Source organism: Callospermophilus lateralis, chromosome 1 (genome assembly GCF_048772815.1).
Source record: "Callospermophilus lateralis isolate mCalLat2 chromosome 1, mCalLat2.hap1, whole genome shotgun sequence".
Classification (NCBI taxonomy): domain Eukaryota; kingdom Metazoa; phylum Chordata; class Mammalia; order Rodentia; family Sciuridae; genus Callospermophilus; species Callospermophilus lateralis.
Genome location: NC_135305.1, coordinates 48,325,390 through 48,345,758, shown reverse-complemented (window position 1 = coordinate 48,345,758; position 20,369 = coordinate 48,325,390). Strand labels below are relative to the sequence as shown.

At 34.1% G+C, this 20,369-nt stretch overlaps 1 protein-coding gene across 1 annotated transcript in view; it reads left to right on the top strand.

Moving 5' to 3' along the window:
• The window catches only part of Slc13a1 (solute carrier family 13 member 1), a 71,142-nt gene extending 51,022 nt beyond the window's left edge, over window positions 1-20,120 (top strand). The window contains exons 9-16 of the mRNA XM_076853523.1: window positions 2,605-2,724; window positions 6,372-6,470; window positions 6,856-6,957; window positions 10,000-10,106; window positions 12,120-12,229; window positions 17,349-17,510; window positions 18,384-18,521; window positions 19,983-20,120. Coding sequence (XP_076709638.1) covers window positions 2,605-2,724; window positions 6,372-6,470; window positions 6,856-6,957; window positions 10,000-10,106; window positions 12,120-12,229; window positions 17,349-17,510; window positions 18,384-18,521; window positions 19,983-20,120 — 976 coding nt within the window. The remainder of the gene's footprint in view (window positions 1-2,604; window positions 2,725-6,371; window positions 6,471-6,855; window positions 6,958-9,999; window positions 10,107-12,119; window positions 12,230-17,348; window positions 17,511-18,383; window positions 18,522-19,982) is intronic.
• Window positions 20,121-20,369: the final 249 nt, after the last annotated feature.

The following is a 20,369-nucleotide window of genomic DNA, read 5'->3' as shown; positions in this document are numbered from 1 at the left end:
GACTTCATCTTTTATACAATTGAATAACATTCCATTTTGTGTATGTGTACTACATTTCTTGACCCATTCATCAGTTGATAGATCGTTAGGTTGTATCTGTTTCTTGGCTATTGTGAATACTGTTGGAATAAGCATAGGAGAGCAGATATCTCCTCAACATAGTCATTTCATTTGAAAAAAAATACACACACACACACACACACACAAACACACACACACACACAGGAGTGGGATTTCTGGATCCTATGGAAGTATTTTTTTCTTAATTTTTAGGAGCATCCAGTGCTTTCCATAATGGCTGTACATATAATTTACAAGGTAACAATGTGCAATGGTTTCCTTTTATCCACATTCTTGCCAATCCTTGTTTTTCCTTTCTCCTTCTTACAATTTATATCTCATCTTGAGTTTCACCTTCTCTGATCGTACTATGTAAATTCTCTTCTTTCTTCTAATAGCTTTTTATTACATTATTCTGTTTCATTTTCTGTTTCAGAATTTGCTTATCTGTTTATTTTCTGCATACGTTATTTTAGTATAAGGTTCTTGAGAATCTGGACCACATCCATCTCATTTACTATTGGATCCTCAATAGTTAGAAGAGTACTATCATGAATACTCCTCGATCAAACATGAGTAGACACCCAAAACAGTGTTGGATAAATGAAAAGAACTTTATCAGAATTGACTTACTTAACATAACTTATGATAGAAAAGATCAGTGTTGCTTTAGGCACACATTTGCAGTCACTTCACTTGTAAAATATAAGAAAACATGGGAAAAGACCATCAGAGCAAAGAGAATGCAATTCAGAATATTCATTCCAAGTATGTGTTAAGACTATGATGAAAAGGTCACAATTCTGTGTGGCTGTTTATATATTTCCTTATTTCTCAAGGAAAAAAAAAGTTTATCTTTTTCAAGCTTTCTTATTCTTAAACTATCCATTCAGGCAAAAATTCTGAAGAGCCCATATTTGTTAAACATATTTGCACAGTTCTGTCCAGCAGGTGGGAGAGCAGTACAGGTATGATGTATAGAGAGTGAAAAATGAGGCCTTTTTCTGAACCGAAGCGATATAGTATTTCCAAGTATTTCTAGGCTGAACAGAATCACAAAGGTCATCTTGTAATCCAAGTCTAATAAAATTGATGGAAAATCAGTTTAAGCCTTTTCCCCATATTTTGTTTTCCAACTAAAGAAAAAGTTTTTTCAAAAATGAGCAATTTTCAAGAGCCTTCTGAACATAATAAAGCATTCATCTAATTCTATGTATTTTCTAACATTTCTTTTTATCATTTATCATTTTCTAGTTTCAAAACAATAAACTAATCCTTGGATCACTACAACATAGATAAAAAATTATCCTCAAGTTGATAAAGATAACTCAAGGGCCCCAGAAAGATTAGTAACTTTTCCAACAAAAATTGCAGAAAACTTTAGAAATCTTTAATTTTGAATACCTACTATGAGTTTTTAAGTTGTTCATCACTTAGAAACCCTCATAAAGTATAAGGAACTTTCTAAAGTACATAGATTTGCTACATAAATGTAATATAAAACACTGCATTTATTTATATGGTCTTTGTAAGTAATAAAATGAAAGGTGTAATTTAAGTAGAACTAAACGGAAAATATATATTTATGTAAAGTTTTCAGTACTTAGTGATTTCAAAAATATTAAAGCATGTTAGTGATATTTTTATTACTTATGTATATTTTCTATATTGTTCAGATTTCCAACTTTGCTTTAAAAATGTTAGAGAGACAATTTCTTAAATTTCCTGTTGTTTTTCTGTATTTGTAAAATAGATAACTAGATGAGAATTTATTGGTATTTAGAACACATTTTTAAATAATGAATGTGAGGTCAGCAAAGAAACTGTTGTTTTGCTATTATGTGAGTTAAAAAGTTGATAGCAACTAGAAGAAATAAAGAAGATGTTGATGCTTTCCCAAGAACATTTTTACTGTTCTCATCTGGCCCAGATTTATTTCATTTGACTGAGCCTGAAAGCATCATCTGGATCTAGGAAGAAAGGGCTACTGAGGCTCTAGGATGACTGTGGTTTGGGACAGAAGAATTAGGGAAAAACAAACAGCCATGAGAGGCAGTACAGGATAGATCAGAGCTCCCGCCTGAGAATAAAGGAAACCCTCTTCCAAAGTGAAATGGTAACAGATACTTCTGTTAATTTTCACCAGTTCCCAAGTCTGATAATTTGTCTTTCTTTACTTCTATTCTGATTTGAGTAGTAACAAAAAAAAAAAAAAAAAAAAAAAAAACAAAACCACACCCTCCCCGTGCACACCCATTTCTTATGCATTTAATGAATGTCAGTACAGTGCTACAGATTGAACGAAGGGAAAAGAGATCAAAACATACCCACTCTTGCTTTTCTGGGATGCAGCAATAATTACAAATTTGCGGAATCAAGAAAGGAGACAAGGAGTACAACTAACTACTGTGCTTAATGGTAAATACATGGCGGAACTTCCTTCTTGTCCAGCAGCACAAGAAATGTGGACCACTGCTTCCCAGCGACTATCAGAAGGGATTTCACTCATGCCTCTTCTGAATGCTTCTCTGTATTTCCATACAGACGCTATCCTGATTGTGATTGCCTCAACTTTGGATCATGGTTTTTGTTTTCCTTCCCAGTTGCTATTATTCTTCTACTCTTGTCCTGGATCTGGCTTCAATGGCTTTTCCTAGGATTCAAGTAAGTCAACTTTTTTTTTTTTTTAACTTTTTTTTTACTTGTAGGTGGACACAATATCTTTGTTTTATTTATTTATTTTATGTGGTGCTGAAGATTGAACTCAGTGACTCACACATGCAAGACAAACACTCAACCACTAAGCTACAACCTCAGCCCCATAAGTCAACTTTTTATGTTAATAAAATAAATAAAGGTGTCCAGATTCCGAGTTGTCTGGTGCTTTCCCATCTTTTTATTACCCACAAAACTGATATGCATGAATAAATTTTAAAGGCAAGCTAGAATCTCATTTAAGCAATGTTGGCTGTGGAAAAGAGTCAATAAGGCAAATCCAACCAGGTGTTCTTTGAGTCCTAATTCACATAAGCCAGAAGGGTATAAGGAACTCATTATGAAGAGGACTCAATCCAACTTGTTTTTAGAAGTGGAGTTTTTAGAAGTTTTGGCCTTCTACTTGACTCAATGTCATTGACTTCAGCAGGTAGGCATCAGTTGGGAGAGGCTTTGGGTTACTAAGTTACTTTCAACCAAAGCACGCAGGGCTTCCTGCTTTTTGCTAGCACCGAAATTGAAACAGGCTCTAACATATAAAGTAAATTGAATATCTAAGAATATTCTCTATTATCTCAGGGATTGGGCAAACAGGAATAACACTGTGGCCTCTCAGAGGCCAGATGAGTGATCTTTGCAAGTCCTGACCCAGTCCTAAGTCTCAGTTCTTCAACTGTAAAAAGTTAGAATTCACAAAAATGGATTCCAACGCTGTGATTCTAACACACATGGGTACAAGTCTAATACATAGTACCCGAGATAAGATGCACTGATCAATAAAGAATTGCTGATGCCAATAAAATGTGTATATATATATATATATATATATATATATATATATATATATATATGGATTAAATCTCATAAGCAGCAATGAGTTATACGACTTAGATGACAGCTGACACTGAAAATTAAGAAGAGCTTCTCAGGAAAACCTAAAATGCAGCCTATGTTTTCAATTCACTTAGTAATACTCCAAAAAGAAAAAAGAAAGAAAAATAAAACAATTCAAATTCATTTTTGTGGAGTTTCATTTAAATAATTTCCAGGATCTATAAATAAAACAGCATATTATTCACATAGACAATGAGGCTGAAGTCAGCTATTTGTACTTCTTTTGAAAAGCAAAATTGTATGGCGGGTGTGGTTTCCTGCCTGTGCCCACGTTTTCCAAGCCTAGTAACATAAGGACTGACATGCTCCTCTCTCAATTCTTCCTGATTTTTCTCCAGAACTGCCCAATGGTTTTAGTAGTGGAAAGATGTTACTAATGATTTAACAAAAATAATTCTGTCCAGATTGTGGAAGCAGCATGTGGCAGTCCTCCCGCTGAAGCAAATGTGTGGGATGTCACTGACTTCAGCAGGTGGGCATCAGTGGGGAGAGGCCAGCTGATACTCCGTGCCCCTCCCAGGAAACCCAAGCCTTTGGGCCTCCCCAATTGTATAGGTAGCAATGTCAGACAAGGGGACAGGAGTCCAGCGCCAACGGAGAAAAGATCCGGTCACAGGCCCCCAGCTGTTTTGCTCTGTTGCTACATATAAAGACTTTACAAAATATATGTGCAACCACTGTCATTATTTTAATACAACTCAGAAAAGAGAATAAATAAGATAAAGGAAGAAAAAAATCCTGTGAAGTGCATACATTAGGCAAAACCCATAAATCATGGTGAGTGGCAGGTTTGAACAGTCCCCTTTCTGTCCACTACTGGTTACACACAGCATAGCTTCATGTTCTGGCTAATTTTTCAGTGTCCTTTTCAGTCTGCCAGGATGTTCACCTCCAGAGGTTTTAGATCAACAGAAATTATGAGCCCCTCCCCTGGCAGGCTACCATACATTCTGATTAGTGTGTTGACTGTTAACATAGTTAATTCACCCATTATAAATATTCCATTATACTTGGGAAGTGTAGCTCATCTATCAGGGCCTTGGAACTGATTTAAATGGAGAGGTTGGGGTTGATGCATTGGCACATGCTTCATCATTTCCTTCATGAAGGAACTAACCTTCATTTTTAGCAAAGCCAATTGGCTTTGACTTAACTATTTACTATCTGCAACCAAGGAGACCAAGTATATATGTAGTGCACTGGGTGGAGAGCAGCTTCTAAGAGAGGTTATCTTTTTCATTAGCTAGACTTTTCCAGTGAGTATTCTCAAGGTGGCTCATGGATTTGTTTCTTATAATAGTGCTATTTATGTTGTGAAAAAGGAATATTGTCCAGAGATTGGCACTGTTCGGGAACATACTTGAAACTGTAAAATATGATTATTCCCTCATGGATAGGACAACAACAATATCTATCTAATTATTTTCATGGGTTAGGGTTTACCCATGAGGATAATTATAAATGTACAGAACATATAGCTTAAGAATTGAGGAAATTCTGCTCCTTCAAAGGGAATCACACTCCAAACAGGCTGAATAGTGCAAATGTGTGGGGGGGAAATAGATTAAATCATCATTTACCTTGGTGAGAAAACTACAATCTCATAATCCTAGTCTTTCTACTTGGTCTCTCATAAGTACATATGTGTGCCCCAAAGTCTACAGAAGAAAATGTGTCCACTTTCTCTGTCTACACATAACTTAAACTAAGATACCCAAGAACATTCTAAGAGATAATCTCTAAGAATTTAGCCATTTCTCCATTTTTTTCTTCTGCCTCTGGAGGGATTTATAAAAACAAAATAACCAAAAGAAAAAAAAAAAAGAAATCCATATAGAGCAGTGTTCCACAAAAACTCTTTAAAGTTTTGAAAACCCTGGAATTTAGGACAGAAAAATTATATCACAGGGAACTATGGTCAAGAAAATAAGTAACTAAAAGCAATAAAGAGTAGCAGTTACTCCTGGAAATAAATTGGAAGATCTACTAGGTGCTGTTAGGACAGAAGTGTGCAGAAACTTACAGAAAAAAAAATCAATATTGTTGGTTTTACTTTTGAGAATAGATCTAGTTTAAATTCTGACCAGGATCTATCTATGTGCCTTTCCTGTTCCAGTGTAAAAACTCAAATTGAGCATTTTGTGAAAATTGATGGACCTGACACCCACTGTCTCATAAATTTGCCAAAGGTACTGTTGAGTTGATGAGTCAGGTATTTACTGTGTATGTCAGTGGTAAGAGATATGGGGCCAAAGAAAACATGTATGACACTGTCACTGTCCCTGTCCTCAAATTATTTATTTATCTAACTACTGGGATAAAACTTACATGTGTATATCAAACAAGATTTATAATAAATATGTTTTTTAAATGTAATAAAATGATGGAGCATATAAAAAAGTTTTAGACAGAGATGAGTGGCACATGGAAAAATTCCATGACATCAAAGGACTTGGAAAATTATGAGACTAGTGGAAGACATCATGGAAAATATGCAACAATAATTAAGCATTGGGAAGCAAGTCAACCAGGTAAAAACAGAGAAGACAATCATAAAGAGAGGGGAGGAATATTTGGAAAGCAGAGATTTCTGTTCTTAGCAGTGAGTTTCATATCATAAAAGGTTATCACAAAAATGTCTTCTGTAAAGGAGGGCAGTGGTGAAAGAACCCTCTGCTTAAGAGTCTTTACTTCTTTTTCAGTTTTAAAGAGTTGTTCAAATGTGGCAAAACCAAAACTGTCAAAGAAAAAGCTTGTGCTGAGGTGATCAAGCAAGAGTACAAAAAACTTGGCCCAATGAGGTAAGCTACACACACACACACACACACACACACACACACACACACACGGATTGCAAGTAGTTGCTTAAAAGCAAATAAAATAAGCACATAATTGTCCACAAGGTTTAATATTCGATTCACACCAAAATTTGCTAAATTTTATGATAAACATGATAAAATACATGCCACTGTTGAACTAGAATTTTCCAGTATAGAATGACAAGAAGCTGAGAGAGACCACCAAGGAAGGAGAGCTTTATCCAATTGTACGATGCTCTCAAATCATCGACATATCCAGTTCTTACAGAGCTTAGTGCTCTGCGAAAATTATTCTTGACAATAGCTCAGAGAGTTTTCACAAATATCCTGACAGAGAAACAAAGAAATGACTGGAGTCTTTCCACAGGTATCAAGAAATCGTGACCTTGATTCTCTTCATTATAATGGCCCTTTTATGGTTTAGCCGAGATCCTGGCTTTGTCTCTGGTTGGTCTGAACTTTTTTCAGAGTAAGTATTACATGCTAGGCTTGTCAGAACTTCCCTGTCTTATACTGAACTTCTCTCCTGCGTAATTCCTGTATCTTGAAAAGATACTATGAGATTCTTTTCTTTCTTTTGAAAAGATATTTATTTTATTTCTAATCTTTTCAGGAAAAAATAATTATAAGAAATAAAATCTAAGGCAAAGAAAGTATAACCATACTATCCTATAACAGAACACCAGGGAACATTAAGTAAGACTATATTCTCCTTACAAAATTGGAAATATCATCTGCAGAAAAGCTGCAGTCTGTAGAGGTCAGGAGTATGGACGTCAGAGACACACTGCCTGGGTTCCACTCCTGGGCTCTTCCACTTACTCTAGGCAAGTCACTGAACTGCCTCTTCATCTTCATCTTTAAAATGCAGACAGTAATATCACTCAGAAGAGTGCTGCTCCTTTTCCTGTAGAAAGTGCTATACTAATGCTTATTGCATAAAAAAGAGATGCCACTCAATGCCTCTGAATAATCTGACATAAATTTATCCAACTTACTATTATTATGATATTCTTTCCCTCTATGGAAATCTATTGATTGGACTTGTCATTCTTTCCATGTATGTATATTTTGGGACTAGTTCACTACAAATTCAGCCCAACCTCCATTTCAAAGATAAGAATTTCCTGAATTAGTAATAAGACTGATTTTAAAAGCGAATGCTAGAAGCCTGGCAGAGTTAATTTTATCTCTCAGAGTCTTGTATACCAGCAGTCGTTGCTGAGTCATGTGAAGTGAAGGGGGAAATTATAACAAGATTTTCCATCCTACGTGTCAATATGAATAATTTGGTTTTGTGTTTCCAATGTACCTTTCAATGGAGTACTCTCATTTCTAAATTCAGGAGATTTCTGACTTGGACTTCTTGTTTTACAATCCCCAGCAATAATCCATATAGTTTGGAGACAGAAACCAAAATTGTTTTGAGTCAGATGTATGCTGGCCACATGGAATAAATAAACTCTTCTATCTCTGACTTGGAGCCTTCTGGTTTAGGGTCATTGCCACCATTATTTAAAAGGTGCAAAGTCTGAATCCAAATTTCTACTGATCCCACAAGTCAAGCAACATGACATGGTAGTATGTTATAAAAGATGGGCTTCCCTTAGGAGTAATGCTTTCCATTTTGAGAGGTCTCAACAAAAAGCAACATCTAATTATTCAAAGAAAGTTTTTATTAAATAGTTGATTAGCACTTTGTGGTTTTGTAATAGAATATAGACCAACATAAACTTTCTAAAATCTGACTCCTATCATCCAAGGTAGGGGAAATCTTTCTCTTAATACTAGTATGAAAGAACTAAATGAAACCAGACAATAGCTAATAAAAAAAACAGGCAAAAATCCCAATAGGAAATTCAGTTTAATCAGTTTCTAAGTGTTACTCCTTAGGGAATGATAATGTAATTCAGGAGATGCTTTGTTTGTAGCAGGAAAACAGTGCATTTGTTATGGGCAGGTGCTCCTGTCACCTAGAATTTGGAGGAAAAAAAACAATAGGAAAGAGAACAAAGGTTTGAGAGAGGATGAAAAATATAAATCTAATTGTCAGACACAAAGCAAATGAAATGTGTATAAGCTTAATATTTTATAATATTGAGACAACCTAATCAATAATGAGCTAAAAATAAAAGTCATAATCAAATAATAATAGTTCTAAAAGTCTTTCAAAAATAAATTATTCAATATTTATGATTTGATTTTATTTGAAATATGTTTTCTGTTGAATATATTTGTTACTCAGAGGTTTTAGACATTTAGAATTTCTAACCTAGCCTGATATATTAAGATTTATAGCTACCACCTAATGTTTTCATTCCATCTGTTTGAACCTGGACAGAATTCAACGTGTCTTTTCATATAAAGCAAACTGCAGTTACATGATGCCTTGCCCAAGTTAGCAAAAATTCAACTAAAAATTATAACTAAAATAAAAAATAAGAAAGTAAATTATTAGTGTTGGTCAAGTTTATAGAACAAATTACGCTGTGATAGGCTTTGATTCAAAATGAAAGAAAATAAGTCTAAGGAAAACAGAACCTGTTAAAAATTTGTTAGATTGGGAAAGATGCTGCATTTCTTTAATTATTCAGATTTTTTCAAGCAAATTACAAGAGTTGAGAAGCTTTTAAAATATAAAAATTACTGAGTTACAGTATAGAAAATTAATCTTTATGGTATATGCATTTCTTCTCAGGCTATGAAAATTCACTCAGTTAATATTACTGACTTTTGAAACTATATTCTAATTATCTGTGCCCTGTTTCATTTATTTCTGGTTTCCAGGTGCTTTTTAACTGTTGAGGCTTTGGGGAACCTGTCTTATTTGCTGGAATGGCCTGGTGATTCTAAGACCCCCATCTGTTCCTGAGTCACTCTTAATTTGTACAGTGATAATTTATGAGCATCTCATAAACCATCCCAGGAATTAATATTCTTGACTGAGTTTCATGGAGTGCAAAGAATTAAATGTGTTGGTTTTATTTGTCTGACATGGCTAGGACATAAAACTGCAGAAGCAGGTGTTATGTCTTAGAAAACAGATCAGTTCCTTTTCATGGTTTATAGAAGAGTTTGAGAAGACTCTATCATTACTATGTTTTGTCACAGTTCAAGAGAAGGATGTTATGGGCTTTTGCCCATTACATTAATTGTTTCAACCTCAATTTTCTGCAAATATAATTAAAAGAAACAAATCAAACAAGAAATTGATTCACAAATCTGCAAGCTTACCTTAAAGGGAAATTTGGCCAGTTGTCCTAATATGTCATCATCTGTAAATGTGATATTGAAAATAAGAAGAACTATATGAGAACAATGGGAATGTGTTCTGATGATGGGTTCTAAGGAGTTGTGTCATCTGGCTGGAAATCCATAGATTTTAGAGCAGATTATATGGAGTAAATAAGCTATGCTACTTCTGTTATATAAGTACTATTAGCATAATCAATTGATATTTTAACTCATTAGTTCTTAATGCCATTTTTTAATGCACAATTTTTTTTTTCAGGAACCCTGGTTTTGTTTCAGATTCAACTGTTGCCTTAATTGTAGGACTCCTTTTTTTTATAATTCCAGCTAAAACACTGACGAAAACTACACCTACAGGAGAAATTGGTAATTGAATTTGACAAAAGAGCAAAAAATTACAAAATTCCATCAGTTTCAGTTAGCACTTAGAACAGAAGGAATGTCCGTGATGACTCAGCTCCTGGCTTAGCATGCCCTATTTACACACTGTTTCGTCTATCTAGCCAGCACTTGTCCTACACCCACAAGAGAGATCACCTAACATGCAGAAGTTAACGATAGGCTTTCTTATGAACCATAGTTAGGGTTCTGCTGTGTATGAACAGTACTACATGACCTATAATAAACCAACTTCCCTGTCATTATCAGAATTAATCTTAATATCAGCAAACAGAGACTAAAACTTGGAAGTCATTGCTTCCTAATGGGAACTTGATAGTAAATGCTGAGGATATGAAAATGTGATGTGAATTTCAAGAGAAAGAGCATTTACATCCTCACAGTACTTATGGAAGAAAAGAAACTCAATCCCATATAGCCATAACCTAGGGATGGTATTCATTCAAAAGGAATGGTATTCAGTGGGAGCATTTACTGTATTTACAACCCATGGATAAACAGGCATGTGCATTTACATGGGCACACACTCTCTCACAGGTGCACTCCTTAGACCTAGGATTCATTTGTGTCTATACTTTATAGTAACACAGCATGTTTTAAGTAGTCAGAGTTGTATATTATCAATGAGTTGACACATTACAAATAATTTGTAAGTTTGGAAATAGAGTAGTAGATATGTACAGTTTTTGTTGTTTTGTTTGTTGTTTGTTGTTTGTTTTTACTGGAAAGAAACTGTGTTTTGTGCCATGGGATTGACCCATCTGACTCTTTGCATCACTTTCCATAAACAATTAATGTATCAGATATTCAGGACATGATATGTGTGAAGAGCATTATGTAGAAATAAATAATGCATTTTGCTATTCACTTGAGATTAGGATTATTCTTGATGTGTGTTAAGGAATAGTGGAATAAGCATTGATTCTTGTGAGATCCTGAAGACTCTAAGCACAGCAATCAAAGCCCTAAATACTAACAAGGACAAGCACTGAGGGACCAATGTGGTAAGCTCTAGCTTCCCTGGTTCCTAGATCTGAATCCTTCTCTCAAAAAGTTGTCCCTATCCACCCTTCATGGCACCCTCATCTTTTAACACATTTTCTCACTGATAAATTTTTTTACACTTTGTTTTAAAATGGCAGATAAGATATATTCTGTTAAATTTAAGTAAGAGGTCATTTCAGAGATGTTTCATTTTGAAAGAATATATGGCCTTAATCCAATTAAGGAATTCTGTAGCAAAATTTCAGTCATCAGTGAAGGTTGGTTTGGTTCCAATTTAGGGGAAGGAGATAAAAAGGAGGTTGAAAAGCAACCTTATAATCTCATCATACGGAAGGCTGCCTCTTACACACAGATGTTAAATGATAATTTGCTCCTAAATGAACTTATTTATCAACAAATAAATGGAAAGCTCAGAACCCAAATATCAGGAGATATCTTTGTGATAATTGCTTTCACTTTCACAAATACAATTTTAATTTTTTAATCTGAGCTTTGGATTACCTTTAAAATGGAATCCTGATGAATTTGTCATGATTCTCCTGACTTAAAAAATAATAAAGTACCCAAATAAATTTTAGTGAAGAATAATTAAAATTGTATAGTGATTCTACTAGAGCCAATGAAATGTTAATATTCTACATAACAAAGAAATGTCTAGTCTAATTCACTGTGTTATTAGTAGGAGTAGTGGAATGGTTGAATGAATGAATGAATAGCATTGTAAGTGACAGTGTTATAATCTACTTAAATGTTATAAATGTTATAATCTACTCAAAATATTGCCAAAGGATTTTTTCAAGTTATAGAAATTTTAGTAATAACAAAAATCGAGTAAAGTTCTATCTTCTTTTTTAAAACAATATAGAAATTTTACAAACTTCCTGTTAGATGACTATGTAGAATACTGAAAAAAACAGGAAATAGTGGCACATTCTAAGCACTATTTAACTGTAGCTTTTTTTTTTTTTTTTCCAGTTGCTTTTGGTTACTCTCCACTGATTACTTGGAAAGAATTCCAGTCATTCATGCCTTGGGATATAGCCATTCTTGTTGGTGGAGGGTTTGCCCTGGCAGATGGCTGTGAGGTAATACTCTGTAAGATATTTAACAATTAACTAGACTGTTCAAAAGAAGAACACAGAAACATTCAAACTTTTGACATATTCAGCATTACTATATCATTTTAATGATGCAGATTTCAGTAACCACGCAGTGAGTGTACCACACTGATGAAGTGAGTTCAGAGTTCAATATTTTTTATAGGCTACAAGCATAAAACAGTTTTTATGGTGTTATACTATGTCAAAAAAGATAATTCAAAGGAGATTAACATTCTTAATCCATACAATATTATTAGAAGACTAGCTTGGTAAGAAAAAAATACATAAAATGATATTTAAAGTGATACCTTGTGAAACATACTTTTGTTTGTTTATACTTTTACTTTATTTCATGATAAATTTGAGTAGTTCTTGGATTTCAATATGTCATGGTCCTATTGTCAAAAAAGTAGAATTAGAAATAAAATTAGTGTCAAATTACATAATAAGTGTTTACTGACTGAAGCCCAGAGAGAATTTCATGCAGGTATCTAATATTCTATTATGTTAAGCCTTAGAAAGAAATAAAAACACCACGGGGAAGACACTCAGCTGTTGCTTTGACGTATCCAGAGATATAAAGCAGTGCTGGTCCCTTTTAATTGCCCTGGTCATTGTAAGGTGGCCAGAAGAAAAATCTCTTCTCTAAAAATTTCTTAAAAATGTTTTACAACTTATAAACTACTTATGTCTGGATTTCATAGACTTTTGTGCAGTACTCAAAGCTTATGCTGGCTCCATTTCCTTACTCAATCATCAAATTGAAGGAAATGGGGTGACAGGAAGGTCAAGCCTTTGGATTTCTAAGAGATTAACTTTTGATATTTCTCAAAACAAATAGTTCTCTCTTCTCTCCTTGATAACCTATTGGGAGTCTGTACATTGCTTCTAAGTTTTTTTTTTTGTTGTTGTTGTTGTTTGTTTGTTTGTTTGTTTTTGTCAATTTTCTGTATAGTATTTAGATATTGAGTTTTTAGAAAGGATTTAGTCAAAGATAAAAGTCTTGGAAATTGTCTCAATTCTGAGTGCATTTTACAAAATTGTTTTAGGTCTAGACAGGGCTTCTCTCACAGATGACTCAAATAGAAATGGTAGAAATATGAGACGATTGCACTTTTCTACTATTTCAACAATAATGAGCTCTGAATTCTCAGAATAAATAATTTTCATTCTTATGTCTGCCATTTGAACTGTGGGGAAATCAGAATAGGAAAATCTGACATTGATACATCTTTTTTTTATTGGTTCTTCAAAACATTACAAATCTCTTGACATATCATATTTCATACATTTGATTCAAGTGGGTTATGAACTCCCATTTTTCTTTTGCTCACCTCTCCTCCCCTGAATATGTCCAGACTGGATCCTAGAAATTTAAAATAGCCTTGAAAGTATAAACTAGACCCTTAAGCAAAAAAATCTGAAGTAGAAAGGTGTGGATTTAGTCTGATGCACTAGGCTCTCTCAGCAGGAGACTTAGGGAAGCATGGAGGGAGGTCTAATTTGCTATAAAAATCCTAGTATACAGAATCAAATTCCTACAAGAATACCCAGAATAACCCTATCCTTAAGTGGCCAGATTTAAGCCAAAAATATGACTGTAGGCATATGCCTGTAGACACTGGTTTTACAAACAATTTGGAAACAGTTAATTTTTAAAATTTTTTCTTCAAAATTCTAAGTAGTTTGGCAATCTTCCAGAGCCAAAAAACCCTTCTAGTTGAAAACAGGGAGACAGAAATGACTACAACATTGTTTTTGTTGCTATATATCTCTCTTAAATGCCCCTTGATTTTTTTTTTTCTTTAGTACTGGGGATTGAATTCAGAAATACTTTACCTCTGAGCTACATACCCAGTCTTGTTTTTTATTGTTTTTATTTTGAGACAAGTTCTCACTAAGTAGCCCAGGCTGACCTCAAACTTCCAATTCTTCTGCCTCATTCTCTAGAGTCTCTGGGATTACAGGTGGGCACCACCATGCCTGGCTCCCTTGATTTGTTTTAATATGACTTCTTACAAACTAGTAGACACTTTCAAATTCTTATGCAGGAATAACTCATACTCTTCCCTTTTCACACGTTCCTCAAAAGTTTTCCCCAAAATAAACAAGGAAGATTAAAAGACTGTTTTCTCACATCTCCTCCAAACTGGAAAGAACAGAACAAAAAGGCATTAATTCAAAAAGACAAAAACCATCTATATGACTGGGTCAGTAACAGACAAGAGATGATGAAAAGTTTAGAAGATGGAAAGAGGACATTTGAGGACATTTGACACTGTCCAAGTAGAAGGAAATGAAAGATGAAATTTGCAGGCCAACAAAGACAAGAGTAAAGGGAAACAAGGGGCTTTATCCATGAGATCCTGGAAGAGCCAGAAAGAGCTGGCTGCAGATAACCCTGAAAACTGAGGTAAAAGCCAGAGCTGAATACTGAGGATGGTTTTATTTTATTTTCAAATTTTTATTATTTATTTATTAATAATTAATTATTTATTTATTTATTATTATTTGTTTATTTATTATACTGAGGATGACTTTAAAGTCTAAAAGGGGCTCTGAGCCTCTGGGATGCCTTCCCTAGTCCTGAATAGCCAGGCTGCTGTTCTTTCTCCCTGCTTACTGAAAATTAAAGTTTACTCTGCTACCAATGAGATACTGACTCAGGCTCAGTTGCCTATGATAAAGTTTTTCTTTCAGCTGTTCTTGCCTGGCACAAAGAGCTTCCAATCACCAATTTATTCTCTCTCTTAAAATGAATGGTAGTCAAGAATCACTACACTAATGTACACTGACACATTAACCAGAAACAAAAGATAAAATACGAAAACAAAGAAAAAAAGAAACAGAAAAAATCAAGAAAGATAAATGTGTGAAGCTATACACACACACACACACACACACACACACACACACACACACACACATTTGCTCCTGATGCCCCTAAGAGATGCTGGAAACATTAAAGATGTGAAACTGAAAAAGAACGTTATTTTTTTTAAGGAATTGGCATAAAACAAAAAAAGAGCCCCTTAAAGATGAGAAATACAACAGCAAAAAAATTAAAAAAATGGTAGCAGTGTTAAAAAAATGAAATTTGAACATACGCCAGAAATACAATAAAAAAGTAAGAGAAAGGAAATGTTCAAAATGAGAGATAAGAATATTGGAGCATCATTCAGGCTGGGGATATAGCTCCATTGGCAGAGTGCTTGCTTCACATGCACAAGACCCTGGGTTCAATCCCCAGCACCACAAAAAACAAACAAACAAAAAACAAATATCAGAGCATCAGTAAAAAAAATATAAACCAATGTAAACCAATAAAAATGTAGTAAGTCAATAGAAATGTCAGAAAGAGAGAAAAATTAAGAGGAAGAATATTCCACCCCCCCAAAAAATAAGAAATTTCTCAGAGATAAAGATATAGAGATTCTATACTGAGAGAGCTATTAAGAGCCCAATATCAAAGTGCTTCATTTAGAATTTCAGAAACCCTGGGGATAGAGATGATGTCATCTTTTCCATGTCTAGTTGCACATAAATAAAACCCATTCTTAAAGTCTGTGTGCTCTAGGATGAATTTTTGTCACATGAATAGTAGTATTTTTCCATCTAAAAGTCATTGACAAAAACAAACAAAAATATAAATAAAAACAACAAATAACAAGGGATATCTGGTAACCACATCTGTGATATTGTGCCAGTTTTTGAACTGAGAGTATGCTGCTCATACTTCATGCATTTCTGATGCCAATCCTAGTTTGTCATAAGCATATTATGTCGTAGCCCATTGAAATTGTCTCACAAAGAGAGTTTTCCATTCCATTTAGAAAAGAAAAACAGGATAATTTATTTGCTAATCTGGGTGCAGCCAGTCTTTTGGACATATGTGATTAGGCTGAAGAGCCCAACTGAAATCTGCAAGAAAAGGTCCAATAATTTAAATATGCAGCATGTCAGTTATTTCACATCTCAAATTTTGCAAATGCTGAACTATCAAAATTATATAAAAATAAAATTAAAAAAATTTAATTTTCAGGTGTACAAAGACTCCCCAAAATTTACCTTCTATGCACCAGTTCTCAAGAAGTAATAGAAGCTGTTTGCCCCCAGCATAACACATAAATAAGGAAGGATTCCCATAGCTGGAGAGAGAAGGGAACTCATAGGAGCAAATGGGAGTCCTGGAATATTATTTGTGTAGATTTAAAGACCATCTAGTCCAGATGGAGTAGGAGGAGGGAATATTACAGAACAGATATCTCCATGAGAGGACATGGGAATAGAAAAAACAAACAAACAAAAAAATTATCTCATAAAAGTAACTATTTGGGAGAGAATTTTCCAGTTTTATTGGAGAATATAATGCATTGGTGATAGATACTTGGAAAACTAAGCAAACAAAAGAATGAAGCATTATTTCCTGGGAAAACAATTAAAGAAAAGTAAATATAATCCTAGAATGCCAAGTGGCTCAGCTAGGAAAAATATTTGTACAATCGTACTGGTAAGCATTAAATCATGATTTAACAAGAATTATTGATGTATGATTGTGGAGGAATGAAGAGACAATATATGTATGGTGGATGGTGTAAGAAAATTAAATCCTCATGTAATATATTAGAAAGTCAGTAAATAATGTCTACTTTTGAAAATTAGGAAAAAATGCATAATTAGAATATTACTTTGAAGGATAACTATACTAGTCTCTAAATGTACCTACAAATAGCCAATAAGAATTGAATGTTGCTGCCTCTAACACAATTTAGGAGTAGGGAGAGATGAGCTAGAGGGCTGTTCTTAAAATCATATAGTACTAAGTGAGTTATTAAAATACCCACACTTATTAGTATATAAAATTAAAATGTAATTAAAACAAAGATAACTTAAACTTTCTCAAGCATTTTGATAATGTTGAAATAAGACTTATTAGTCCTCCATATCAAAGCCATCCAGAGGTGCCATACCATAAAAAATGTTACAGAATTAAAAATTATATTTTGGAAACTAAGTTCTCAGCCAATAATGCTTTACATGTGTGTAAATTCTGTCCAATTAAAATGAATTATTAATGAATAAATATTGCAAATTTGTCTTATAGGTATCAGGACTATCTAAGTGGATAGGAAATAAATTATCTCCTCTAGGTTCATTACCAGTATGGCTAATAATTCTGATATCTTCTTTGATGGTCACATCTTTAACAGAGGTAGCCAGTAACCCAGCTACCATCACCATCCTCTTCCCAATATTAGCTCCACTGGTGAGTATCTTATTTATCCCATTTATGTTCTCTTCTTTCAAAAAGAGTGTTCATTGGACTGCTTATTTGAATATTGTGGTGTGGAATCTTTATTGACCTAAGTGGGCTTCCTAGAAGTAATTTATAGGGACTTTGTATTAATGCTTCCTTCGGTGACCTTGACTCAAGAGAACTATTTTCCATGTTCAAATAGCATAATTTTAAGTGAACCATTTATCTTCTTTCTGACCAGGTTTTGTTTTCATTTACACATAAATGAGAGAGCCATTCTCAATCCTTTCCAGCTATAAGGGGGACTCACTGTTTCCTGGCAACTTTAGGATTTAAACATCTCATGTTGACACTTCTCCCTCCAGAATGTTGTTCATAAAAGCAATAAAATTTGTGGTATAATTAGAAGCTTTGGAGTCAGAGGAACCTGAGACCTTACCAAACCTCTCCTGCTCACTAGATGCATGTTTAGAGAAGTTGCTGTAGCCGCTCTGGGCTTCAGTGTGTTCACATGTTATTTGGGGTTATAGTTGCCATCTCATAAAAATTTTAAATATATATGCAAGTGCATTACTTTTATTATATTATATAATATATTATATATAACTATATTGTATATGTAAACAATTAACACAGTGCCTAGCACTATATAATAATATAAGGTTGATGTTTTTATTTAGTGTCTGGAATAAATGATATCTTATTTTCTAAATTAACTGGACTATAATATTTAAATAATCATTTATGTGTATAATTTTATGCCTTCAGGTTTCAACTTCCTTCTGGGAAAGCTGATTATAATAAATGTGCTTGTTTTGATGCAAGGTGCCCACTCTCAAAATTTTCCTTTAACTCTTTTTACCTTTTTATCTTTTACAATAGTCTGAAGCCATTCGTGTGAACCCTCTTCATATTTTGCTGCCTTCTACTCTGTGTACTTCATTTGCATTCCTTCTACCAGTAGCAAATCCACCCAATGCCATTGTTTTCTCATATGGCCATCTGAAAGTCATAGACATGGTGAGTTAGCTAAAAAAATGCTACCATATCCAATACACATTATTATGTGCATGTAATATCTTGAATAAGCTCTACTTTTAAACATTAATCAACCATCAGGAAAAGCGTGGTCTAAGTTCTGCTTCCGAAGGTGTACACAAGACTGATTAGGAACTTGTTTTTAACAGTGATCATCAGTAGTGAACATGGCATTAGAATTTGTACTTGCAAATAAAGATATAAGGAACACATCAGGAGTGGTTGGGGGGAAAGGAGAAAAACAGAATTGCTTAACACAACTTAAACTTCACATGTCAAGAGCAGAATCCACCTCCACCAAGGCAAAAGGAAAAAATAGGGTTAACACCATCCACTAACTGGGTTGCTATCACGAATATTGATGCAACAACATTTTTCCTAAATAAGACATTGGGTTTAGTGACTGACAGATAAAAAGGCATCTTTCTTGTTCTAATTCATGAGCAAGTAAAATGGTAAATTTAAGTGATAAAATATGCACATTTCTGCCAAAGGCAAAACTAGTGTCAGTTAAGAACTTATTTGAGAATATTCTAGACTTAGCCCAATTTTCATCACCAACTTCCAAACCTATATAAACAAGAGTATAACCAATGTCCCTTGGTGAGCTTGTTATTCAAATCCATTTCCAAGGTAAGTCCCTGATCCCTTCCTTCGACCCAGATTGCTGTCTCTAAATCCCTGCAACGTAAAAATTCTGGAAATATTTCTATGCAGAAGTCACATAATATCTTTCTAGTAAAAAAAAAGGTGCTTCATACAATATATGTGATGCTGTGTGTGTGTGTGTGTGTTTGTGTGCTGAGATTAATAAAAATAAGATTCTGAAATAAATTAGTGGCTTAGATGGAGAGAGAAGGAGACCTCAATAATAGTCATTGATAAGTGTCCCTCTTTAACTTTGGGGATCCATGTTTTATGCAGAAAATTCAGGAGTGAACAAACATTCTCTGTAATATATGAGGCTTTGTGGGCCATACTGTCTGTTCTTACAAATATTCAATTCTGCCATTAGATCATGAAAGCAGCCAGAGACAATATGCAAGCAAATGTGCATAGTTATGGTCTGGTAACACTGTACTAACAAAGACAGATCAAGAGCAGGAGTTTGGCAATCTCTATTTTAATGAAGATAAGTGAAATTGTTTAATGGACACCATAATTATGATGTAAGAGAGAAAAATGTGAACACTAAGAAAAATGAGTACAGATACAGATACATTCTAAAATTCCAATTACAGAATGTTTCTGGGTAAATTAATAATAATAATTAAATGAAGATGAAAGATAGTTATCATGTGGTATCCTGAAACTCATCGACTGAAATATAAAACCACAAAACTTGAATTCTGATTTAATATGCCAGGTCAGATTTTTTTCAAGGGTTCTTTTGTTTTGTTTTATTTCTCTATTCCGAATGACTTGTGCTCTTTCCTGTTCAAGGTTAAAGCTGGACTTGGTGTTAATATTTTGGGTGTTGCAGTGGTGATGCTCGGCATGTTCACCTGGATTGAACCCATGTTTGACCTCAACACTTACCCTTCGTGGGCTCCTGCAATTGTTAATGACACCATGCCATGACAAGCACAAAATTTCTTATACTGTTTCTTGGCAACTTTGAAGAACCATTAAGAATCCACTATAAGATGCGGTTGTATGACTAAGGACTCATTTAAATCATTCATAGTGTAGCCACTACTATTTCAATGAATACTCAAAGCCTTCTGTCATAACTTGAAGTTCATATTGCTTTTGAGATGCAACCAGAGTGTCTGCATGCTTCATCAAGAACCCTCAGGTTGAGATTTTGCTCATAGGCTATCTGCATCT